The sequence below is a fragment of the Apodemus sylvaticus genome, chromosome 17 (assembly GCF_947179515.1).
Source record: "Apodemus sylvaticus chromosome 17, mApoSyl1.1, whole genome shotgun sequence".
Classification (NCBI taxonomy): domain Eukaryota; kingdom Metazoa; phylum Chordata; class Mammalia; order Rodentia; family Muridae; genus Apodemus; species Apodemus sylvaticus.
In genome coordinates, this window is record NC_067488.1 from 49,591,105 (window position 1) to 49,618,503 (window position 27,399).

A 27,399-nucleotide genomic window follows, 5' to 3' on the forward strand; every position below is an offset into this window, starting at 1 on the left:
GGATAAAGGTGTGTGCCACCAAGCCTGACAACTTGAGCTTGATTCCTGGAACTCAAATACTGGTGGGAGAGAACAGAGTCCTGCAAGCTGTCCTCTGATCCTACACTCTCTCAGGGTATGTGTGCACCTACCCTCAGTAAATAATAAGTGTTTTTGAAACACCGAAAGAGCTTTGCACAGTGACAGTAACCAATGAGGTTTATCCGAGGCACTATTAATTGCTAATTGAAAACACCCAAAGATTTGCTTTTAAATACATTTTACTATGATTTGCTACTGGTAAATGTTTGGGGTGTGTGTGTGTGTGTGTGTGTGTGTGTGTGTTTCTCCTGGGTTGTGTAAAAATTTCTCTGGCAAAAAGATAATACAAGTGGGAAGGATTTTTAAGATCTTAAATTCTGCCCTAATTGGCCACCTAGCACCTGAGCTTCCTAATTGTGAGGGCCATGGGGTTTCTAGATGCTCATTGAAGGAGCCCCATATTGTTGGTGGTTACATACAGGTTGCAGTCTGAACCATGGTCCATAATAACAATGTGACCTGGAGCCAGGCTTGAAGGCACACTAGTGAGTGTTCCAGATGTATCTCTTCTGGGGGTTGAGGGCATTGTGCTCTTGTGCTCTCCACACCTTCCCCCTTCAGTGAGAAGCCTTTCCACATCTTCCCCCTTCAGTGAGAAGCCTTTCCACACCTTCCCCCTTCAGTGAGAAGCCTTTGCACTCTCAGCTTGAGAGTAAATGGGAAGGAAGGCAGGTGGGGCTTGGGATGAGGACTGTTTGATTCTGCTCAGCTAGAGGCAGTAAATAGTTTTCAGTGTATGAACACTACACCATATCTTAGACATTGCTCAGCTTTTTTTTTTTTTTTTTTTTTTTTGGCAGTCCCTTTATGGCTTCGTTTTAGTGCTTGGTGTCAAATTTCTTGTTGCCATTCTTCTTAAAATTTTTATAAATAGCAAAAAAATGTACAAACAGAAGTGGAGAGCAGTGTTGTGGAAACCCTACGTTAGCCAGAATTGGTAGGCCAAGTTCACTTTCTCTCTTCACCTTCCCTTCCCTTTTAAAGCCTTTGTTTTAGGAAAAAGGAGACTGGTGTATTTGGAGAGCAGTTGTTGGCTTTTCATGACGGGACTTACTAGTCTAATTGGCAAGGGCCTAGAACTGCAAATGAAGTGAATGGGAAAGAGAGCTGAAGCAGGCGTGCTGGGAGGAAGCAAAGCCCGGAAGGCCAGCCTGTCTGATAGGACTCCGGGAGCTTTTCAGGAAGGCCCTCGGTTCCTTGGTGTTCTGCCTCAACAAAGGCTAGGGAGGCAGGTACAGATGCAGACTTACTTGATTAGATTTCTTTCTTCAATCTGGTTCAGCCAGCTGAAGGAAGGAAAGGAGGTGGCTGCCTTCTTGAAGTCACTCTTTCTACCTTCCTGTTGTCTCCGGCTCAAAGACTCCCACTGGGCATTTTGCCCATGCCTGTCCTTAGCCCAGGTGTACTGCGTTTGAGAACTAGATGTTGCCTGATGAGCAAGATGACCTTTTATGGGCTGGTTTAATTGAAGGATCTTAATAGTATCCTGATGTGAAGGTGTCCTGGCCCAACCAACCCTTTCCATTTTAAGATATGTCCAGGAGGCAGGTGATTCATACCAAGTAATAGAGGCACTTTCTGCCCTGGGAAAAGTGGAGACAATGGCAGAGTCTTGCTCTTAAGAGATTCCTTGTGTGGTGTACCATTCTCACACATTGTCATAACCCCTCTTGGAGATGATTTACAGAGACCCTGGAACCTCTTAGTGCTCTGTTGGCAGCTTGTTGCAGAAGAGGATTTACTTCTCTCATGGCTGACCAAGTGAACGGTCTGCATTTCTGTGTTTGAGACACTTTCATTTACCTCTGAACCACTCACTAGACAGAGTGCTGAACTGTGGGGAGATGAATGGAACCTTCTTAGTTATTTGATGTTTTGAATGTGATAAAAATAAAGGGGGAATGAAGTTGCCTGGGTGGTGACTACATGAGCCAAAGCAAGTTCAGAGGTGTAGGGATTGAGTAGGGCACATCAGGAATCTTGGATCTTCTATGGTAAAACCTCAGGGTCTTAGGAACATGGTGTGTCTGTCCTAACCATTCCTTTGGCTTCTTCTCAGATGTCCTCACATAGACCATGGCATATGTACACATAAATGGCACAGTGCATACATGTAAAAATTATATTTAAGAAGCTGGAGAGATGGCTCAGTGGGTAATTAAGAGCACTAGCTGCTCTTCTAGACATCCTGGATTCAGTTGCCAGCATCTGTATGATGGCTTACAACCATCTTTAACTCCAGTTCTAGCAAATCCAGTGTCCTCTTCTGGTACCAGGCACACATGTGGAATACACATATACATGCAGACAATGCACACATACACATAAAAATATTTTAAATATTTTTGAGAAAAATATCTTTTAAAAACAATGAGAAAAGTAAAAATCAAACATACCAACTATAAAAAGCTTGTACACACTGGCACTTGGCAATATAGCTCATCTGTTAGAGGAACAGTCATGCAGGCCTGATGCTGGATCCCACAGGATGGCCGGAGAAAACTGACTCTGGAAAGTTGGCCGTTGGCTTCCACACTATGTACTATGGCGTGCACATGACTGAGCTTTCACACACACTTTTTTTTTAAGGCTGTCCAGGTGCCTACAGATACCTTCTCTGGTATAGCAGCAGTAGTTGTTTCCTTCCAAAGGATGTGTACCATATATAAAGTTCACAAACTCCCTTTTACTTATATGTACTATAGACGAACTATATTTTGCATCTTGCATTTTAAATTCAACTAAATCTTGAAGATTTAGCTTTATTAGCATAGTAAGAGTTTTTTTATACAATTACATAGTATTCCCCAAGGAAATAAGATATCATTTATTTAACCAGTCCCCTTATCTTTGCCAATACACACATTGTTGCAATGAGTATTCTTTACATATACAGTTCCCCACATGTGTAATCGTGGGTAATTATTTTTCCATGATAAATACTAAAAAATAAGATAGCTGAGTCAAAGACTGCACTGTAATTTTGATAAATAACTGCTAGATTGTTTTACATAGAGATTTTGACAGGTTACATTCTCACCAACAGTGGTGTCTCGATGGCTTCACTGTTGACAGCACCATTATCCCCTAATGCTTTCCTTCTCTGGTGTGCGCTTTGTTCATCCATTTCCCCACTAGGTTATCTCCCCATCGCTTTGTAGGAGCTCGTGTAATGTGGACTCCAGCTCTTGGCAATATAAAATACTGGCATTGTTTTCTCACAGTACTGATTTTGTTCACGGAGAACACAGTAATTGTGTGAAAGGTTTTCTGTGGTCAGATATGTTGTCATTTGTTGTGGCTTCTGAGTTTGTATCATAAAAGCTTATCCCAAATCATATTCTTGAAATCATGTGCTGTTTCCAGAGTGGTTCCCAGGAGCCTTCTCCTTTCTTTCTCTTCCCAGTTTACCCATTTGGAGTTTGTTCTTTGGTGCAAAGAGTAGGATGTATAGATCTCATTGTATAGAGAGACATGCTTTCTTGGGAGTAGAGTGTCTCATACCCTGGCTCCTTCTTCACTAACTGATGCAGGTGAGTGTGATGTGGGAGAGGCTGCGGCAGTGTTAGCTTGGCAACATCAGCTGGCTCCACAGTCAGTACTTTGTACTTCCCCATAGATACAAAACTGACTTAAAAGTTGGATAATTTGCCTGAATTCTTGCCATTAATGTCCAAAGTACATTATCTTTTTATATCACTTTATTTATTTATTTATTTATTTATTTATTTATTCATTCATTCATTCATTCTTTGAGGTATATGTGTATGTTTGTGTGGGTGAACATGTCATGGCACACATGTACAGGTTATAGGATAACCTGCTAGAGTTTGTTCTCTCTCCCATCATGTGGGTACTGGAGGTCAAGCTCAGTACCATCAGGCTTGGCACAAACACCATTATCCACTGAGCCATCCCTCTGGCTCTACAATGTGATCTTAAACTGTTTTTCCTTCTTATTCTTGACTACAGTAGAGAAGAGGAGAGTGCACTTGGGAGAGGGATTGTCACAATTGACTGCTATGTTTGCGTGTAGGGGTATGAGATAGGAATTCAAAGAACTTGGAAGATCCATCCTTGGAGGATGAGAGTCCTGAAACACTTCTGAATTAAAGAAGTGTGCACTCATTAATAGATCCCTAGATTCAAGCAATACATAGTGTACTAGCTAGCTTTTATGTCAGCTTGACACGGTTTAGGGTCATCTGAGAAGGAACCTCACTTAAGAAACTGCCTTTATAAGAATGGCCTGTTTGGGGCTGTTTTCTTGGTTGATGATTGATGTGGAAAGGCCCAACACACTGGTGGGTAGCACAGCCCTTGGGCAGGTGATCCTGGGGTGTATAAGAAAGCAGGCGGAACAAGCCAGTACACAGCACTCCCCCTTGGTCTCTGCAGTAGCTTCTGCCTTCAGGTTCCTGTTTTAAGTTCCTGCCCTGACTTCCCTGGATGATGACCCGCAGACTATAAGATAAAACAAGTCCTTTCCTCCCCAAATCACTTTTGGTTGTGTGTTTATCATAGTAGTAAAAAAGTAACTTAATGTACACAGAAGGAAGACTTTTTCTCAACAATGGGCAAAGTCCTTTTCAGTAGCATAAACGTACCTCTCAGAAAAACATAAAAGTTGACACATAGCTATTACTGAGATTGTGGATAGTTACAAGGTTTGCTCATTCATTTTAAACATTTACCTAGGCAGAAATTAGATGTTCTATACTAACTAAACTACTACTACACTACTAAGCACTGTCTCTGTAGAGACTTGGGTGTCATTTTGAATGGGTTAGGCATCTTCTATCTGACCCTACAGACTAAATGTTGCCATGACTGTTACAAAAGGCTATATATAATTCATATTTTAGAGTTTGAGTCATTTTCCCACAAGTGTGTAATTTTAGTTGAAGAACTGGGTCATGAGTTTACAAGTCAGCCTTATTCTGTAGTTCATTACTTATTACTATTAAACATGCTTATCTTTCAGAAATATACATTTCCTTCAGAGTAATTAAATTATCAGTTTCCTAAATTTACATAACAACTACTGGCGCACAAGAACATGGCTTTCCATTTTTACCATTCTGAAAATAGAGTACAAATTACAAGCATTGAGAAGTAGGGTACAACTGTCACCTGTGGAGTCTGGAATTTAGAGTTGCTTTTCTTCTGTGCTATTTTTTTTTTAAAATACCAAGATAAGTGTCACAAATAGCACCCTTTCTCGTAGCATTTCCAGAATTAGAATAAGACACAAATTAAATGGGAATGGTGCAGTATGATAGGCTACGAGCTGTGACTGAGATTGTCTTTGGAAAGTTAAAAAGGTAAAGAGATCATTCACAAAACACTTTCTCTTCTGTTTAGTTTCTGGCATAAAAAAAAACATGTATATTGTGATATTATATACATATATATGTATATTTGTTTATTTGTTTTTCCTAAAAGCATAAACCTAGAGTTCTGTATAAATTACTTTAAGGTCGCACGTAATTGGACTCTTCTGATTGTCTCTGTGTCTGTTACATAGTACCTGTCAGGGCTATATGGAGGACATATAGTAGTATACTTTATAACAGGAGTGGAACATACTTTTTAAATCTGTTTTCTTCACATGGATTCCATAAATTGTAATGTTGCTTTGAAAGTCTCTTACGAGATTATTACGCCCTCATTTCTTCTGTGTGCAAGCATAGCCCTTGGGAGAGGGAGTGACTTAGTGGTAGGGGAAGGCCAAGGCTCCTTCCTCTGGGGCAAGAGGTGCCCTAGGACCACAGACCTCTTTCTCCCTTGGCATGCTCAGCTCCTAGCTTCCAGTCAGCATCTGAAGAGAAGAGCATTTGTGTGGGGGGGCGTTGGTAAAGCACTTCTGTTTTTTCAGGTCTTGACCACTGATGCATTTGGATACCATAAGTTTAGTCAGATTCCATGCTTGAATTGCTTTTCAGTTACCATGGAGTGGAGTTTCAACTTAATTTAAATTTGGTATGAAATTGCTAACAGTCTTAATGTATTTCAAAAGCAATTACTGTTGCTGTTATTTGAGGCAAGATCTTATTCTGTGGCCCAGATTGGCTTCAAATTGTGGCCATCTTCCTTTGTTAGCTTCCCAAGTGCTGAGATTATAAGCATAAGTCACCACACCCAGCTATTTAATCTTTTGTAAATTAATAAGTTTATTATTATTGTGTTTGTGGACATGTATGTGCCACAGAAGAGGTGTGAATGTCAGAAGACAACTTTTGGGAACCTTCCTTTCCTCTCACCTTAACGTTGGTTCACTTAATTGCTAAGTCACCTCACCAACCCGATATATTCTTTTAATATAAAATAATAAATACATTTGACAATGCCCAGATACAACAAATAACAGCACAAAAATAACCACACTTGAGTATTTGTGACTGCATCCTCCAACTAATGTCATGTGTTCCATGTTCTTCTAGGTATGTATACCTTGGTGGACTATAGTTACTCTTGTATTGAGTAGTTCTTCCCAAAGTTTTCTTTTCGGTTTCTTGCTGCCAAATAAATGTAGAGGGTAGAGTGTTTTTCTGAATTGTCAGGTTTTGTGTTTGTGGGGTTTTCTGGCCCCTTAGTTTTAAACAGGTCTTAGTGGCCCCCAGTTATAAATATTAGAGTATATAGCCTTTACCACAGTCCTATTCCTTAGCCTGCTTGGGTATCAGTAAAACTGCTACTATTGGACTGACCTTAGGAGCCTGCCATAATCATCATGCATGGGAAAGAACTTGGGGAGTGAAATGGGAGGTAATGTTACAAAGTTTCACTCACCACATTTTACCTTAAAATGTAAATGGGGGTGAGGTCCCCCATCTGTGTGTATGTCTGTTGCCCCCTTTCCCTCCCAACTCCCTTTCTTTGATTAGCCCAGAACTTGATATGTTACTACTGTCTGACCTTGAACTCTGCTGCTTCTCTCCACCACACCTGTCATAAGGGATCTTTTGAATTTAAAGAACCTTAGTATTTTAAGACAATCAAATCCACAAGAATGAAAAATAAACAGCTTTGCTATGCTTCATGTAGGCATTGCTGCAAGTTAAGAATCCAGAGGGGTTAAAGCAGTGACATAGGAAGGTGAAAATGGAGAGAGAGGAATTTATACCCATCACCTCTGATGCTGCTGCTAGTGCAAAAAGTTCACGTTAGAGGTTTGGGATCTTGGCAAAAGGTGTGCACACTGAAGGGGGGGGATCTCACTTGGTGAGCTGAGTCCCTTGTTCTTGGGACTAGAGGAGTTATTGCCCTGTCATGAAAAAACCATTTGGGAATTTCATCTAGGAACTTTTTTTTTTTTTTTACTTTTTAAAAGTAAACAGCCTTTTTTATTTTTCTTGTATGTAAGATAAAATTGACATATGATAAACTCTTTGTATTTAAACTGTACAATTTGATACATCTTGATCTTTATACAAAAGACAATGAATACATTCTTTACCACGAAAGTCTCCTTTTGCCCATTTATTTCCCTGCTTTTGCCCAAACCTCAGTTACCCCTGTATGTGCCTACCTTCTATTACTATAGATTAATTTGCATTTCCTGATATTTTTAGGCAAGTGGACTCATACTTGTCATCACTGTTTTGAGGTTTATTTGTGTTGTATAATCAATATTTCATTCCTGTTATTGCTGAGTAGTCTGCTGTATTCTGTATCATAATTTATCCATTCACTTCTTGAAGTATATTTGGGCAGCTCTAGTTTTCAGTAATTACAGAGAAAGCTGTCATGAATGTTTATTTGAAAGTCTTTTTCCTGGTACACTTTTCTCTGGGAGTGTAATGGCTGGCCATAGCAAATGCATGTTTCACTCTTTCAGAGCTTGCCAAACTGCTTTGCAGAGTGATCATACCATTTCATAGCTCCACCTGAGACAGTCCAGTTGCTAATGCTAAGTATGATCAGAATGTATTACTAGTAGAGAACTGCTGTATGATATTTTTATGCATAAAATATTGTTTAGTAGTAGTAGTAGTAGTATACACAGTTTCCAAAAGAAGCTAAATGTTGCATGTTACTGACATATTGCCTGTCATGTCACAAGACACAGCTAAAGGCAGGAGACATGTTTGTACCTGTCTGGACTAAAGAGAAATGCACATTGTGGCTACAATGTTATGTTTTCTTCCTGTGAATCTCTTAGTCTCAAAATTACTTCTATCTCCTAGAAGTGTCTGGCCTTGTCTTCTAATTTAATATCATGTACAAATTACATTAGCATCCCATTAAATTCCCTCAGTCAGATCCAACAAATGAAAAAAATGTTAAGAACAAATCCAACACAGATCTTTGGAGTCCTACTGCGTAATTTCCTCGGCCTCAGTGGATGTACTCCAGCAGGCTGACTTATGCATTTGAAGTGGAAACACTCTCAATGCATACTTGGGGCACTACTTAACTCTTCACTGCATGTCTTTTGTTACTTTTCCTCTTCCCAAATATTCATGTGGTATCATTAATCCCTAATTGGATTTGATTGGTAATGGTTTGTGCCTATTTATTTTCTGTTTTATAAATTGCAAGGAATACCTTTTGTCTTTTAAGGAAGTACATATTTGACAGATCACAGGTATTAGATGTGTTTTGAAAATTGTGTTTAAATCTGTGTTGTAGCGTTCTCAGTGGGCAGATGGTGAGTGGCATGCACTCCCTTGATGGCAGAGATAATTAAATGGAGATGCCATCTCCTGGGTCCAGGGGAGCTTCTTCCTCCTCCTGCACAGTGAGGAGACTGCTGTGACATTTGTAAAACTCAGGACCACATTATTTCTGTCCTGCTCTCTGACAGGATGTGAATCTTGTGTTCTCCATTGAAGTTATACATATGTGCTCTTTATGGTAACATTAATTGACTGTCTGGTCATAAGAAAGTCTGGGAAACAAGCCAAAAAGGGACTTGGAATTGGTGTTGGTGTTAACAGAGCCAAGGTACATACCAACACAAAGTGGTAACAGCTAAAAGAGTTACTGTGGACAGTGTGGCAGAAAAACATTCTGAATGACCTTACGACAGCTGAGATGCTTAAGACAAGAAACACTTGGTTAATAGAAAACTGAAACATGATAGGATGAAATGTAGATTCTAGAATATTTTTAAGAGTATCTAGGACTATTGACTAAAGTTCTTCATTCTTTCTTTTTTTTAAAGATTTATTTATTTATTATATGTAAGTACACTATAGCTGTCTTCAGACACACCAGAAGAGGGCATCGGATCTCATTACGTATGGTTGTGAGCCACCATGTGGTTGCTGGGATTTGAACTCAGGACCTTTGGAAGAGCAGTCAGTGCTCTTAACCATAGAGCTATCTCCTCAGCCTAACTAAAATTTTCTAAAGTTCTCAGATACAACTTCCATAAGCTATTTTCAAAATGGTTTAAAGTAGTGGTTCTCAACCTGTGGGCTGAGACCCCTTGTGAGGGAAAACATATCAGATCCTACGTATTAGATATTTATAGTACAGTTCATAACAGTAGTAAAATTATAGCTATAAAATAATGACAAAAATAATTTTATGGCCGGGGTTCACCACAGCATGAGCAACTATATTAACAGGTTGAAGCATTAGGAAGGTTGAGAAGCACTAGTTTAAAGTTTAGGTTCTGAGGCTAGAAGAGATTGCTCAATAGCTAAGAGCACTTGTTATTTATGCAGAGGACCAGGATTCAATCCCAGCACCTACATGATGGCTCACAACCATTTGTAACTCCAATCCCATGAGGTCCAAAGCCCTCTTTGTATCTCTGTGAGCATCAAGCATGCCCATAGTAGACATATACACATACTTGCAAAACATACATGAGTAAAAATTTTTTAAGTATAGGTCCTTGGAAATGTGTTAATTAGACCAAAAGAAACTTTTTTTAAGTGATTTTTTGTTGTTGTTGTTCTGATAATTGTAGATTCATGTGAAGTATTAGAAGCAATACAAAAGAATTCCATATGCTCTGTAGCCCAGTTTCAACTAGTGGTAACTGCTTATAAAAACTATAGGACAGTATCACAGCCAAGATTATGACATTGATACAACCCATGCATCTTATCAAGGTTTCTCTCTCTCTCTCTTTTTTTTATTTGTATACATGTGCAAGTCAGTATTGAGATAGAGCATCTCTAACCCTCACCTCAGCCTATGGCAGTCAACCACTTTTTCTTTAAGAAATGTTACATAGAAGCCACAAGACAGTACATGAGACTGTATCTGTTCAAATCTGTCCGCTAGTCTACAGAGTTGTTTGCAGACTGTGACTAGAAGAGCTGCCACTTAGCTCAGGTGACTGAGTTGTCTTGGAGGCTGCTGATGGCCAGTTACCCAGACCTTTAAGAGGAACGAAGCAGCTTTTCCCAAACATATGCAGCCATCTCTTGTCTAATTGAGCCTTGCTCATTAGTCTAAACTGAGCTGTTCAGTTTTCTCTGGTTACCTCAGCCAAGATACTCATAGTCCTTCCTTTCCTCTCCTTCATGGGTGATCTCTTAACTGGATTAACACAGTATAACTGCATATGTGTCACCATAGAGTATACAGCCTTTGGTATTGGCTTTGTCCTCCCTGTCAATATACCAGGGTGGCTGGTGTACTTACTTTCTGCGCATGCTTTAAAACACAAAGGCACTTCAAACTCTCCTCAGGATACTTCATAGTGTGTTAGGAGATGAGAACTGAACGAAAGACATGAGCTCCTACCCTGTGCCACCTCTATGGCAAGGCAAGCCACAACAGGTTAACAGGTCTGGTTGAGAGCTCCAGGAAGGCCAGAAGCACTGGCTCTCTTTGCTGCACATCTCTTGGCCTCTGCATAGTCTCAGCATCAAGTGAGTACCACAGAAATAAATGAATGAGGCAAAAGAGAAGGGGTTTTGGTTTTTTGTTTGTTTTGTTTTGTTTATTTAATGGCGGTCTAGGGCTTTTGGGGTGTTGCATAGTAAAGCACAGGAAACTGACATGTGAGAATGTCCAGTAAGAGACTGGCTGTGGCTCTCTGCCTCCCTTCAACAAAATAAGTTCCTAAACAAACAGCAGGCACTCCACTGTGTCTTATCTTGCCACGTCTTCTCCCCACTCCTTTTCTTTCTTCTTCCCTTCTCTTTCCCCCCTCCCTCTGACACTCAGTGTTGGCCACGCTTTCCTCAGACTTCTGCTCCCGAGTGGCTTGACTGCTAGCACCCCTGTGCTCGCCCATGGGACTCTTACCATTAGATCTCAGCAGCAGCAGCAGCAGCAGCAGCAGCAGCAGCAGCAGCAGCGTCTCCTTCCCTGTCCCTTCACCCAGCTTTATTCAGGGTAGTTCTCATCAGTTCCTGGCATTGTGTTTCCTGTCTCTTTGTCTAGGGTGTCAGCACTCAGAACACTCTTTGGCTTTCTGCTATGGGTCAGTAACTGGTATGTCACAGTCACAGAATATGGTTATTAGATTTTCTCTATTATGTTTGAGGCTTTTCTTTAAATGAATCTATCTAAAGGATGGGAAGCAGTGTTCACTCTTTGTTGTTTTTTTAGCTTGGACCCTGGGTTACATGTGCCAGGCAAGTGTTCTGTCTCTGAATTTCTCTCTCTCTCTCTCTCTCTCTCTCTCTCTCTCTCTCTCTCTCTCTCTCTCTCTCTCTCTCTCTCTCTGGTTTTATTCTTTGAACAATATGTATTTACATGGAGCCCCTCTGGTGATCTCAGTACCTATATGAAGCAAGTGACAAGGAGAGTCAGGTTGATACCACCTCCATACCATTCCTGTGCTCTAGATAAGGCCTGCCATAGGAGATCTCTATTGCTACCTACTGGGAGAAGGACCCTTTTGGTTGGAGGTAGGGACACTAAGGGTTTTGTCAGTCTGATTCTGTGTCCTGTTTAGGAAGATGTCTGCTGTCTGATTTGAAAATACCTTTATTCTGAGCACTCATTCCTCTTATTTTGCCCCTTAATACTTGCCATCCCCTGTGTAGAATGCTCTCTTGCTATCCCCAGACAAATGAATGCCTTGCCTCAATGATCTCTGTTCCTAGGCTACCTTATCAGAGGCCTTTCCCAGGCCAGGTAAGGCAGTACCCTCTTCTGCTATCTCCATCAGTCCACCTTGCCCTGCTGCCACCAAAGCATATATTTTGGGAACATATTTTGTTGTATGCCCTCCTTTTTCCATGTTCCTTCTGCCAGTTGAAACTTGGCTTTTTTTTCTGCCTTTTCCCATGCTTGGAAAAGTACCTGGCTCATGTTAGACACCTAGTATTTGTTAAAGAACAAGATCCATTTCCAGGCCTCCAGGTAGGAAGAGAAGGATTTGTAAAAAATACAGAGGTATCCCTAAGTCGACAGAACCAGGGATGAGGCCATTTTATGTGCTCTGAGGCTAATGATGGTTACAGGATGTGTACCTTAATGCCTGTAGAGCCATACAAGAGGCAGGACAATGGCAGTGTGTGTACAGAGTGCAAATTTCTTTGGAATTTGAGTTGGTAAGGAAGATTTCATTAAAACAAATAGGCATGCGAGCTAGAATTTGATGGAGTTTTTGTTGGTGGTAGTATGTTTGCAGAATGGATGAGTTGGAAGTGGAGGTTGAATTTGCACACTACAACTGGAGAGTTGTAGTCCAGATCAGCTGTTCTTAGCTTTCCTCTGTTTAGGGTTGGGAATGGCGGCTCCATTGCTCGTCACTGTATGCAGAGCAGGATTCTTGCTGGGCCACAGCTTAGGCACTAGTGATGTTTTCCTTTTATTCAAGTACTGCCTTTTGAGGGTGTGTGTGTGTGTGTACATGTACACGGCGCATGCCAGAGGTGAACCTTAAGAATCCTTCCTTAGGAGCGATCCAGTTTAGTTTTGGGGCTCCTTTTGAAATCTTGAGCTTGCTGATAAGGCTGGGATACCTCCAGCCAGGCCAGGAGCACACCTATGAATTCCAGGTGGTAGTCGGCACACTTGGGTCTTCACACTTGCACAGCCAGAGCTCTGACTTAGCTACCCCAGCCCATCAAGCATGGCCTTTATGTTTGTTTTGGCTTTTTTTTTTTTTTTTTTTCAGTTTTCTAGATAGGGTATCTCTGTAGTCCTGGCTGCCCTGGAACTTGATCTGTAGACAAGACTGGCCTGGAGCTCACAGAGATCTGCCTGTCTCTGCCTCTCAAGTGCTGGTATTCAAGGTGTGACCCACTACTGCCCAGCCTTGTTTGTGTTTTTTAAATAAACAATACACATCTTATTTTGTGTGTTTGTGTGCGTGCGCAAGTGTGGAGGATAGAGGATCCCTTGAACCCAGGGATCAAGTTCAGCTTGTCACATTTGGCAGTTTTGTGCCTTTTACATACTGAGACATTTTACAACTGCCTTTGTTTTTTTTTTTTTTTTGGTTTTTTTTTTTTTTGGATTTGGTTTTTTGAGACAGGGTTTCTCTGTGTAGCCTTGGCTGTCCTGGAACTCACTTTGTAGACCAGACTGGCCTTGAACTCAGAAATCCACCTGCCTCTGCCTCCCAAATGCTGGGATTACAGGCGTGTACCACGCCCGGCACAACTGCCTTTCTTAAAAGTTTCAACTTGCCGGGGCGGTGGTGGCGCACGCCTGTAATCCCAGCACTCTGGGAGGCAGAGGCAGGCGGATTTCTGAGTTCGAGGCCAGCCTGGTCTACAGAGTGAGCACCAGGACAGCCAGGACTACACAGAGAAACCCTGTCTCGAAAAAACCAAATCCAAAAACAAAACAAAACAAAAAGTTTCAACTCATAACTTTAAAATCCAAGTTTGTCCTCCTAACCCTAGGCTCCCAGGATAATGACTCTGAAATTCAAATATATTTACAAATACCTATACCATAGACTTTGCCTGTTCCCCAATATTATTACTTAATATCCCATTTATTCTAATCTTAAATTCTGCCATATGTCTTTTTACCTCTGCTCAGTTCCCATGCTTCTGCCCTACATGTTCCCAGCGAATTCTTGCTTCCTACTAGAACTTCTGTTCTATTCCTACTAGAATGTCCTTCTATTTCCTGCCTCAGCTACAGGTCAGTCCACTTCACTTGACTGTGAAGCTTCCAGACAGTGAGAGATTTCTATAGGAAGGAATGCTGGTTTCTCTTTAGAAGCTTTGATAGCTGGGGGCTGCAGTGGCAGGAGCCTGTGCTTAGTTAGCATTCCGGTGACCTTGGAGTCTATCCTCATCATGACAAGGGCCAGTGGGAGTATACTTTGACTTTTTACCATTCTAGATTTATGCTGGATTGTAATGTCCCTATTGTATCTTTTGTTTACTTATGTATATGTTTGGAGAGACATATACTTCAGTTCTTCTAGTACTAACAAATGAAAGCAGAAATGGCAAAGATTTGCCGCCTGCAGAGGCAAGTGCTGGGACCTGGTCATAAACCCAGCGCCTACACAATGTCCTTTTTACCTTTCATGCCCAACCCCAAGTGAAAGAGAGGCCAGCACGCTCCCATGATGTTAAACAGGTGATAGGATATTTGGTTGAGGTTTTATCTTCAGCCTATTACTCTTTCCCCTTTTAAAATTGAAAAGTATTTTGTGTGTAGGTGTTTTTAAACTCTTTGAATGTTCCCTTCCTCTCTCTCATAATTTATTCTTTTCTTAGGAAATCCTTTGTCCTTTGTGTTTTACTAATTTATGTAATGGTTTATAACCTCTGCTAGCATCACTTACAATGATCTTATGTTGTCCCCATAGTCAGATCCCTTCAGACTGTCCTTTTTAAGGGCTTTCTGCTTTATAGCAAGCAGTCTGATTTCATAGTAGCCTTCCTGGCCCTAGCCCCTGAATTAGCATCTTGGTTCCCCACACTCAGATAACTCTGGTTCTTTTACTAAAGGATGGTATTTAAAAGCTGCAAATCTTTGGCTCATTACTGTTTGAGTATTCCTTGTTTTGTAGCCTCATAGTTACAGATATAGGCAGGAATAGGTAGCTAGATTGGCAAACAGTTATGTATATGTGTTTGTGTTTATTGAAAACAGTGAGTACTTGCTGGTAACCAATTTACATCTAACTCCCTGTTTGATTTGCATTTTTGTAACTCCCCCCACCCCAGACTTGAGAAACCTGGCTGCCAGTTGTCTTACTAGCCTTCCTTACTGACACCCTTCTGTAGGCATGTGCTCCCCCATTACCACTGCAGTGGGTGTCCTCCTCACTCTGCTTGGGTTCTGAGTCAGCACAGGGATGTTGTAGAGCTCCCCAAATGATATTTCTGTGCAGCCTAGCTAGGGAGCTGCTGGAATTAAGAGCTAAGTGAGTTCCATATTATTTGGTTCAAGCAAGGTAAATTAACATTTCCCTAAGAAAGTGAAAAGTAAGAGAAGACTTAAATTGTATCAAGATGCTGTTTGAAAATGAAATGAAAGAAAAAAATCAGGGAGAAAGCAAAGCTTGTCTCCTGGAAATCTTTGAAAAATGCTTGCTTTGGAAATAAATGTCCTTCTAGAAAGCATGAATTTCATTCTCTTTCCCTGAATTAGTTGTTCATAGGAAAAGAATTTGAAAAAGATTAGTTATTTTTTGAGAATGCATCTTTTTAATGAACTTTTTTTAAGTGGGGGCATTTTTAATATAAATTTAATTTTGGAAATTTTAGACTTAAGAAAAGTAACAACCTGTTTTATCAGAGCACCAAATATTTAAGCAGGAGATATCCAGACTTTGGCTGCTCCTTTTCTGTAACCAGTTTCACTATAAAATATGGGAGCTGAATGGTAATGATAGACAGGGAACCTCATCTGCTTTGCTTGACCAAGAAAGCACAGCTACCCTAAAGCCCTCTGTAAAGGGGACTGTGGCCAGTCCCTTAGGTGGTCAGCACTTATCTGTCCCACTTTTTTCTTTTAAAAAATTATAATTTTATGAGTATAGATATCTGCCTATATGTCTGTGCATTGTATCAGTGCCTGGTGTTCATAAAGGCCAAAAAAGGACATTGGTTGAGCTGCCCATGTGAGTGCTAGGAATCAAACCTCAGGTCTTCTGCACTAAGCTGCTAGCACTCTTAACCCCTAAACCCTATCCCCTCCCTGGCCAAAGTGTACTGCTATAGACACATGTAGGTTGTGCTCACCCTTCTAGTCGGGGAGTGCACTGCTGGACCTACGGAAGTTGGAGACAGGCTTGCCTTTGGTGGTGTTTTCACACGGGAGTTAGGATCAGTGCTTGTTTGCACATAAAACTTTTGTATATTTATGCCCATGGGGTAGAGGAGAAAGTGATATTTGTGTCTGTGGATTCAGTTACAGTTTAACAGGAATTTTTTGTTTTTTGTTTTTGTTTGTTTGTTTTAGATATTACAGCTTGGGTTGGGTTTGTTAGGTTTTTTGGTTTGGTTTGGTTTTGATATTGGGGTTTTTGGGGTTTTGTTTTTGTATTTTGGTGGTTGTGTTTTTGGTTTTGTTGTTGTTTGTTTTTGATTGAGTTCCACTATGTTGCCAGTGCTAGCTTATAACTCAATAGTCCTCTCACTCCACTTCCCAAAGCATCCTACATGCTGGGATTGCCCACTGCCATTTTCTGGTATGGAAAATTCTTATTTTTGTAGGTAAAGCATTGATTACCTATTCATGAGTGCCCACTTTGGCTCTTCTACTTTCTTTTGTGTAGGCTGAGTGTATCTGATTTGGCCTGCCTTCTTACCTACAATTGAGTCCCTCTGGAACCATTTTTATGAATTTTGCCATTTGCAGACCTGTTAGTTCCTTATTTTTTTAGTCTCTTTCATCTTGGTCATATTTAGATGGTGTCTATGAAGTAATAATTTGATGTATAATTACCTAAAATCCTAATTGCCATGGACTGTGTCTGTTCCCTGCTGTGGAGAAATAGGAGCCAGGTCTCTGATTGCTTTCCCCACTAAGGTTCAGTAAGCTATCTGGGGCTTGTTTACTAGTGGGAATCCTCTATTTGAGGTTATACTCTTGGTGAGTTGGCCTTGTTTCTTGGTAGACACATAGAATGAACTTTGGATTTGTAATATAAATTGTGTATCTTAGATTTAGCACAATTCCTCAACTGAACTATTAGTGTGTATTGTTTTTATGCTAATGAGTGGAGCAGATCAACTGACCTAATTTGTATTTGTAGGAGAAAGATGCACTTGCAAACCTACCCACCAGAGAACACTTTGATTTCTAGGACTCTTTAGTACCTTCCTTAAAAACATGTACACTGGGGTTGGGGAGATGACTGGATAAGTAAAGGGCTTGCTGTGCAAGCGTGATGACCTGAGCAAGATTCCAGCACTGCAGTTTTTAATGGTGGTGGTTGTTATTGTTGTTGTTACTAAGTTCAAGTCGAGGTCCATACTGTAACCCCAGCCCTGGGGCTTGGGGTTAGGGGTTAGAGACAGGTACATCCCTGAGGCTTGCCAGCCACCCAGTCTACTAGAAACCTAGAGCTCTAGGTTCAGCCTCAAAACAACAAAACAAACAAATAAGGTGGAGGGGCTAGAGTAATGGCTTAGTGGTTACGAGCACTTGTTGATCTTTCAGAGGACCCAAGTCGATTCCTGGCTCTCACAAGGTAGCTCACAGGCACCTATAACTCCAGTTCTAGAGATCCAGTGCCCTCTTCTGGCTTGCTCAGGCACCAGGTGCATATAGAGTACAAACAAAACACCCACACCCCAAACAAAGTGAAATTTAACAAAAGAAAAAGGTACAGTGATGAGGAAGAAACCCAAGGTCTGTGTGTACACACATACTCATAGGAAATATGTGCAAATATGGTATTAATAAGTTTATCTGAAAAATATAGAACAAAAATGTATATGTTTACCATTCCAAAGAAATCACGGGCAGACACCGAAATTATAAAAATATCTATACCATAACTGAATTAACATATCTCTATTATTTGTTTTAAATATTACTAGAAGTCAACTATGTAATATAGTCAACAAACCTATTACTAAATAAAAGTGCACTTATCCTATGAGTGTGTGTATACAGATATTATAGAAATGCTTTTGGACATTTTAGAAAATGTAATAAATGTTTTGTGAAAGGTTTGGCAAACCCTGATGGGGGAATACCTAAGGGTCATGGGTTTTATGTGTCATTTTGGTGTAAGTAAGTTATTAATACTGTGATTTTTTTTTTTTTTTGCTACAGAAGTGGGGTGTGAATATACATGTATAACCTTTCTGTTAAAAAGTGCGTCACTCCTTTTTACAGAGAGAAGGAGCAAGAAAGGGAAGAACAGTTAATGGAAGACAAGAAAAGGAAGAAAGAGGATAAAAAGAAAAAAGAAGCCACCCAGAAGGTGAGCTGAGCACTGGGTCTGTCCCTGTATTTGCTGGCATTCAGCAGCGACTGCCTTACTTGAATAAATGACACAGGAAGGCACGCCTGAGACATTCATCAGTTTATTTGAAAGTTAAAAAATCTGACATTAGAAATTAGAAAAATGTTTGAAACATACATATTACTATACAAGGGATGATAAATAGTGTTGCAGCTTATTGTATGAAAACATAAGTAAACAGTATTAGGAAAGTCTCAACTCATGTTGTTTTACTATCTGAACCATAATTTAGTATCATCTTCTCTCTAAGTTTATAGGTAGACTTTTTAAAACTTGCTCAAATATACCCTATTAGATTTTTGTCCTACCCATGGCACTGTAGTTTAGGAAATTTTACTTTTTAATAATCCATCAGTAAACTGCCCTCAGACATGTAGGCCAGACATAGCGGCACGTATTTGTTATCCCATCACTAAGAAGGCAGGAAGAGTCTCAGTTTGAGGATATCCTGGGTTGCATAGCTAGTTTCAGACCCGGCTTGAGCTGTATAGTGTGGCCTGGTCTCAAAAATGATGAAACAAATGGTGTCTTGCAAAGTGCCTTGGGGGCATCGCTTGAGGAATGTGCTTGGAGGGAAAAAGAGATACTAAATGAAAAGGCAGAGTTGACAGCTGTCAAGTCCTGGTGAAAATGTCTGATGGAGCTGTTGGAAGCAGATAGCAGAGCCTTCTGCTTCAGAGCATTGCCCGATCGCAGGCTTTCTTTTCCCTGTTCCACCATTTCATTAGTAATGTGTGACTTGCTCTGGCTCTGCAGAGTCACTGTGTAGCTTTTCTGGAGACAAGATTTGCTGGCCAGGTCTATGTGGTTATGTGGAGATTTGGCAAGCAGGGCCTTATTGCAGGTCAGTCAGCTTTGAGGGTCCCTGCTGTAGTACTGGTTTTAAAGCTTAAGTTTATGGAGGCATAAACTGTTAGGAGGTTCAGAGAGAACCATTCACATAGAACAGTAAAGCTGTCAGACCTAATGTGAAGCAGAAGGGATGCACTGCAGATTTTTTCCCAGCATCACTGAATATGCATGCACTGTGATTTCATTATTTGAAGCAATATATAAATAGATCATTTATGAGGAACAGCATTTGAAAATTCTTGGAAATCTCTTAGAATTGGGTGGCAGATAATCCTGCTATATTAAATGTATAAATGTAATTTATTCTTTATGATTTAATTAAAAAGAACAGAGACAATTATTAGTGCTGTATCAGACAGCTTAAACTTTTGTCTGCTTTTAATGGTATTTCAGTCATCTTGATAGTGGTAAATCTATCATATCGTCATGCTGTCAGAGCATTGGCTTTCAATCTTAGCCTATCAGAACTGCCTACAATTCCAGAATAAATAATGTGAATAGAAAAAGCAGGTAACAAACCTGGTGTGGTCATGTATACTTGCAATCCCACCATTTGGGGTAGAGGCAGAATGGTTGGAAGTTCAGATGTTCCTCAGCTTCATAGTGAGTGAGTTCTATGCCAAGTGGGCTACATAAAACTTTTCTCACAGGAAATGAGGGGCCTATTCTATTGTCTTTCACTTTGGATGCATAGCCACCTTCCCTGTCAGGCTCAGAGAAGTGCAGGTGCACTAGTGTTGGCTTGTTCCTATTGCCCTGTGGCCTTTGAGCTCCTGCCCTGTACCTTGCTGACCCCCAACCCCAACCCCAAAGTCTCAAGTGAACTTAGAACATTTTTCTTTCAGCCACTCACATTTCATCTACTAAACTGGTACACAGTCTTCACCATCTGTGGGAATGAAGCCAATAGGGACCCGAAGAGTCTGGAGTAGGACTTGTTGACTAGATGACAAGTCGAGAATGATCGTTTTAGTCAGTATATATTCTGTCCTGATCCTTAACATAGACAAGTGCTTGTTGCATTAAAATATTAATGTCACTGGGGAAACAGACAGGTAGAAATCTCTCTGAGTTTGAGAACTTCAAAATGACTTCCAGGATAGCTAGGGCTACACAGAGAAATTCTCTTTAAAATACGTATATGTATATACACACACTCACATATATATACACATGCATATATATGTCTTATATTTATATATAGTATATATTTTATATATAGTCTTATGTTTATAAATCAGATATACTGTGGACTTTTATTGTGTATTATACAAATAGGAAATTTGCTTGAAATAAAGGAGAATATGGCTATATTTGAGAGAAAATTGGGGGTATTATATAGAGCATGTAGTTTATACAGCTGGGCGCAGTGTGTGTGCACCTGCATTGAAGACTGAGTAAGAAGTAATAACAAAGAACGAACCTGAAAATTTCAAGGGATTAATTATGACTAATATAAGAATTCAGACGTCTTGGTTGGGCATGATGATGCCTGCCTAGAACCCAATTCTTGGCAAGAAGATTGGAAGTTCAAAGTCAGCCAGGGCTGCTGAAAGAAAGAGAGAGAAAGGATCAGCTAACAAAAGTCTGGGCTCACACAGGCTGGCACTTGTCTTTGACTGCATTTTGTTGTACTAAGCCACCGTATAATTTTAGAATTAAATTTCAATTTAGTAATTTTAAGGGAAGAGCACAAAGCTTACCCTGTGATCATCTTAGTGGTCCCAGTATTACTGTAAAGACAGCTAGAGGGCATAAAATGTACTCTGGTGAAAAGGATTGTAGAGAATGTACCAGAAGTTGTATTCTGTGACCATTGTATAGTTTTCATGGCTTGCTTTCTTTCCTCATTGTTTTTTAACCACCTCTTTGTGTCTGTTTTCCTCCTTAAACTGAATATGAATTTCTTGACGTCAACATCATTCGTGTGTCTGTGTGTGGTACCCAGTAGTTGCTCAGAATGCTTGTTTAGTAAGTGAATGATCATTAACGGTGGTGGTGGGCTGAGTGTAACTTGGTAGCAGAGTGTTCTGGGTTCTGTCCTCAGCACTGGATATAAAACAAGCATGAATGATGCCAGTGTCATTTTATTAAAACATTGACTTTCATTTAGGGCTAAAATTAAATTTCTTCCACACAGAAATTAAACATGAGCCCCTTTCCACTGTGTTCAATGGCAGTTTACTCTTTCCAGAACCATCCCTGAGTAAACCATGTTAAATTCCCATTCACCAGAGAGGTGTAAAGAAGGACTCCATTCATTCATTAGGCTGACACTGCAAAAGGAGCATTGTGTAATGTTGGCAGGACACAGGCTCTCACTGTCCAGCTTTTCCCCATCTGAGAATTGGCTGTGGTAACAGCACCCACATTATAAGACATATTCAACATGATTTAGATGTGTTGCTTACAAATGGGGAAAGCATTGACTTCTATACAACTAGTCTTCAAAATGGCATTCCAAGAAATAGTTACAAGGGAATAAAACCTAAATTGCCTTCAGGAATTGGTATGTGGATCAAACCCATTCATTCTTGGATAATTGGGGATTATAGAAAAATGCGCAAGGGCATTTCACTAGAATTGAACTCCGTAGCAATTATTAGTGGGAAGCAGGTTCATTTTAAGACCTTTCAGAGATTTCAGTGTAGTACAGTTAGCCTGTCCTTTAATGCAAAAACGTAAGAAACACTCTAGGGAATCCTAAGAATAGATGGTTTAGGTTAGATTCAGAGTCTAAGTGTGCTCAAATCTGTTTTGAATGCTGGCGAGCTATAGGACATACCCTCCTGTATGACCATATTTTCATGAATAATAGTAATCCAGAATAATTACTAGCCACATAGTCTTTTAAAAGATTGTAGCACTCATTTTTAAATTATTTAACTATATATTTAATTACATTTTGGGTAATATATTGAAAGTATATAAAACTATACCTAATAAATAAGTTACTTTTATGAGTTTATCTCTCACCATATTTTTGTTTAATGTATTCTTAGCTTTTGAGAATTTCATACAAAACATGCAGTACATACTTTGATTATATTTACTCCTCCCATTCCTCCCAGATTCACCCTACCACCACCACCACCACCACCACCTCCCAGTATCCTGTCTTTTCCATTTTTCTATAGTCTCTAATTGTAATTTGTGCTGCTCATGCTGTCAAGGGTGTGTGGCCATCTCCTACTATGCCCACTAAAGACCTACCATGGGCATCACCCTTAAAGAAAGCCACTCTGACTCTGAAGCTACAACTGTTAGTAGGTTCTGGGCTGGCTCAGGGTGGGCTCTTAAGGCACCTTCCTCCTTCATGTGGGATTGCTAACTGGGTTGATTTTGTTCAGGTCTTTTCTAGCTGCTGTGAATTCATGAGTGCAGTGGTTCTGTCAGGTTCAGAACTGTTTTGGTCCTTATGACTTCTAGCTATTATAGTCTTTCTGCTCTGCCCTTCTTTCTATGTGGGCCCTGGCCATTGAGGGCTTTGAGTTCATTTTTTTTTTTAAGATTTATTTATTTATTATATGTAAGTACATTGTAGATGTCTTAAGACACTCCAGAAGAGGGAGTGTCGGATCTTGTTACGGATGGTTGTGAGCCACCATGTGGTTGCTAGGATTTGAACTCAGGACCTCTGGAAGAGAAGTCGGTGCTCTTAACCGCTGAGCCATCTCTCCAGCCCCGAGTTCATTTTTAACAATTCTTACTCAGTTAGATAATCAGTGTAAATGTACTTTAGCAGGCTGACAATTTGGAAAAGTAAGTCACAATCTCACAGTCTTAATGCTGTAATCCATCCATAGCTAGGATTTTGGCTTGCTTGCTTTGGGATGTTTTTCTTTTGTGGTTTTGTTTTTATATTATAAGGAGTATTTGAGTATCTCAGTGTTGTTGCCCCCCGACACACATCCTATAGAAATATCAGAAGCAATTTCCAGCTAGCTTCAAAAGACTTCCAACCCCCCTAAGTTCATTACTATATTTAGAGTCACCCATCATTTTAAGAGTTTTTCATAAAATCTTAGTTATGGCATAAAGAAGTACTTTAAATAAAGCATTCATGAAATTTTGTCCAAATTTTGCACAGTTCAATCTTAATGCTCTGCTTTATGGTATAAATTTTGATGATAACAGATTTCAACTTAACTTTGGGATTGCTATCTGATTTTTACCCTTAACTAAAACCCTGTTAGGAGAGATGACTATCTCTACCAAATAAGTGAGTAACTGAGTTACACAGGCTTGGTTTGTAATCTCCCTTGTAACTCAAATTCCTGATGAGGCTGAAATTCATGATGAGTCCTTCAGGCATGTTAGGCTTGAGTTCAAAAGTGTTTGAGTTCTTACTCAGGAGGGGATCTTTTTGTATTAATGGCAAATTGGGTTTCTGGCCACATCTATTTGACTTTTTAAAATTAGAGCAATCAAAATGGCTAACAGAATTTCCAATACAGGGTCTGTGTCATTTAGGGAGTAGAATGGTGGTGACTGTTGTTTCTGTTGTTTCTGTTGTTGTTGTTGTTGTTGTTGTTTTAATTTAGATTTCCTCCGAATCCTAGGTATGTGAGTATGACTGAACAGCTCTATAAGGATGTCTGAATTGATTCCCAGCAGGTTTTGGATTTCAACTAGGCCTGAGTACTGCGTATACTGACAACTTGTATTGCCTGAGTTAGTAAAATTAAAACGATCGTACAATACAGTACTGAACTGAAGAGCACATTTTATTTACTTATGTCTGTTATTTCTTTTGCAGGTCACGGAACAAAAAACCAAAGGTAAGATTTCCATTCTCTCTGTCTGCAGATTTTACAGTGCAGCTGACTCAGCCTGCAGTCCACTCAGAAGAGAGTGGGTGCACAGTAATTAGGTGGGTTGTTCGCAGTCATTGCGGAGCAGTAATAACAAACTGAAAGCACTTGGAATTGTGTTTCTAGTTGGCCTTACAGTTTTAGGAAACAAGAGTAAATACATTGTTTTAAAAGTGAGTGAATCATGATTTTGAACTGAACTCTTTCAGAACTTCTAGTAGAACAGTAACAAATTATCAACTCCTAGTTTCAGATGGAAACAGCACTGCCTGACTTGGTCCATGGAATACATTATTTTGTCTGAAAATAGTACGTCACACCTAGAATGTTCACACTCTTCTGAACTACAGCCTGGACTGTTCGTTTTAAAACATGCCACATTTTGAATAAGCTAACTCTGCCTGAAAAATTAATGTGTTGCCAACAGAAGCAAGTGACCCTTAGGTCTTTCTTGATCTAATAGTCTGTCTTTTCTGTGGTTCTTTCTGCTTTCCTGGTTCTAATTATGTAGTGTTATATGATAATGTTCACCTTGGGTTATCAGGCCTTAAGAGTGGGAGATAACATTCCTTTAGATAATACTTATATTTGAGTACCTTAATATGTGGTTCTTAATTGTATATTAGAATATTATATAAAATTGTTAGAATGTACAAGCCTAGGCTGCTGCCAGACCTTAATGTGAGGCCTTGTGACATGAAAACCTTTGCCCTGGATTTAAAAAGAAACATAAAAAAGGGAGATAGGAATAATGGAGACTTGGACTTGATGCAAGTCCTTCTAATGATGAGTTTGGTTTGATTTGGTCAGTTTGACCAACAGGCCAAAACATGTCCATTCCGTGATGGCAGGGTCAGTAAAGGTATTCTTCATAGATGTTTTATCTAAGATTTCTTAGGAAATATAATTATGAAAAATAAATTGTCAGATACTTATGTATTAGTGTATTGTATTTCTAATCAAAGGCATTTCAAAGAAGATTGTGCCCTGGGACTTTGTAGTGATTTAGAAAGTAAACTGAGGGCCTGGAGAGATGGCTCAGCAGTTAAGAACAGTGACTGCTCTTACGAAGGTCCTGAGTTCAAATCCCAGCAATCACATGGTGACTCACAATAATCCATAATAAGATCTGATGCCCTCTTCTGGGGTATCTGAAGACAGCTACAGTGTTCTTACTTACATATAATACATAAATAAATCTTTTTAAAAAAAGGAACGTAAACTGAGAAATTGTTGTTATAATTATCTTAACTATAGGAGGATAGTGTTTTTCCTCTTGTCCAGTTCGGCCAGTTCACAACCCCAAAGTAAGCTTTCTTTTAGAAAAATCCAACAAATGCAGTTTTTTCTAAGCCTATTTAGAAATAGGCTATACAAATGGATTTGGAACTAAATATTTATAGGATTTTGTGTGTGTGTGTGTGTGTGTGTGTGTGTGTGTGTGTGTACACGCAGGAACATGCCAGACAGAGACAAACAAAATTTCAGTATCTAGCTATAGCTAATCTGAACCTCTTGGTGTTGACCAAGCTAGCCTTGACCTTAACAGTGATCATCCTGCCTCTGCTGCCTGCGGACTGGAGTTATGGGCATGTGCTGCTGGCCTATTAAAAGATTCTTGGGCGGGGAAATTGGTGTTTTCTTGATAAGCCAGGCTCTATGTTGGTAGAACTTGGGGTCTTAAGCCTAGCTGCTTAAGCCATGATCAATAGTGTTTCCATCAGAAAACAAAGCTCATTAGGCATTATTACTCAAATAAAATAAAATAAACACCAGATCTGTTCTCATACAGATTATTCTATCTTATGTCAAAGTCTGAAAAAAGGAAAAAAGAAAAAGAGATCAAGTTTTCCTTTCTGTGCACTCCTTTCTATTTGGGTCTTTTTCATGCCTATTGTAGATGAAATCCACTTTCCTGTCTCCTTATTCTTCCTGCTCCCTCAATCAGAAAATCAAGTCCGATAATCCTAAAGAAAAGGATCTGAGGGTATAACTCAGGTCTCCAAGGAGAAGACAGAAATTAAAAAAAAATGTATGTACATATTCATAATTTGAGGTGTGTCAGACTAACCAGCCGTCATTTATACTTTTTCTTGGCCAGGTCTTTGTCTGTTGGGTACTCTCCTCTTCATTCTTCTCCCTGAGCTGACATTTCTAGTCCTGTTCCTCTCCCCAACAATAGTTATCTTCCTTAAGTGATCTCCCCTTAACTGTGAATCTACTCTTTCCCCAGCAGAGAAAAAAAGAAAAGACTGTGTTGGTGCCAAGTCTTGGGTTGTACAAGGACTGAAGTAAGATTTTTCTGTATTTCAGGAAATCAGTAGATATGTTCTTCCTTTATCTTCCACCATTACAAACAGTGTGGTGATATCGTAGTTAGGGTTTTTATCACTGCAACAAAACACCATAACCAAAAAGCAAGTTGGGGAAGAAAGACTTTATTCAGCTTACACTTCCACATTGCTGTTCATCACCAAAGGAAGTCAGGACAGGAACTCACACAGGGCAGGAACCAAAAGTCAGGAGCTGATGCAGTAAGCAGGGAGGAGTGCTGCTTACTGGCTTGCTCCTCATAGCTTGCTTACTACCTGATTGAACCCAGGACCACCAGCCCAGGGATGGCCCCACCCACAATAGTCTGGGCCTTCTCCCATTGATCATTAATTGAGGAAATGCCTTACAGCTGGATCTCATGGAGGCATTTCCTCAACAGAGGCTCCTTCCTCTCTAGTTTGGGTCAGGTTGAAACAAAAACCAGCCAGTGCAGGTCAGAATTCCAGAGAGGAGAGTAGGACAGGGGCTTCAATTCAAAGGTCTATGAGGATGCACTGTGCCTACTACTTAGCTAAAAGGAAGAAGAGGGACTTAGGCAAAAGGTTAGATTCTCTCTTATGGATATTAGACAGAAACAAAATGGTTTCCAAAATCATGCAATAGCTCAGGTTAAGGTGAAGCTTAACAGGGAGAGTTAGGCTAAGGTGAAAAAGCCCAATTACACAAACTACATAATAGCAGAGTGTGGCCATTGCAGTTTAGCCTTGTTAATGCTATAGGTTGAGGTTGGCTTAATGAGAGCTATCAGTTTATAATGAAATGACTGAAAGCCAATGTGACCTTTAGCTGCTAGAAAGTATCCAGGGTGAGAATTGAAGGTCTGTAACGGACATCAGTATGGAAGGGGAAACTTTCATGGACCATGCACAGATTGGATCAGGTTAGCCAAGAAATTTATCATTTCAGACAGGTTTAAATACATGGGCTGTGTAGCTTTCATGTCTTCCTAACTGGGGATCCTCAGATGGAGCTCTGGTCACTAGAATTAAACATGTCCAC

The 27,399-nt window shown here is 40.0% G+C and overlaps 1 protein-coding gene across 8 annotated transcripts in view; it reads left to right on the forward strand.

The window, feature by feature from the left end:
• Positions 1-27,399, forward strand: part of Tnrc6b (trinucleotide repeat containing adaptor 6B) — a 210,505-nt gene that overhangs the window by 127,939 nt on the left and 55,167 nt on the right. For 7 of the 8 annotated variants that reach the window (XM_052161482.1, XM_052161481.1, XM_052161486.1 and 4 more), the window contains 2 exons: positions 18,271-18,358; positions 24,012-24,033. In XM_052161482.1, coding sequence (XP_052017442.1) covers positions 18,271-18,358; positions 24,012-24,033 — 110 coding nt within the window. Of the gene's footprint in view, positions 1-18,270; positions 18,359-24,011; positions 24,034-26,336; positions 26,358-27,399 lie in introns of those variants that run through there. The other variant, XM_052161487.1, reaches the window with a different exon arrangement.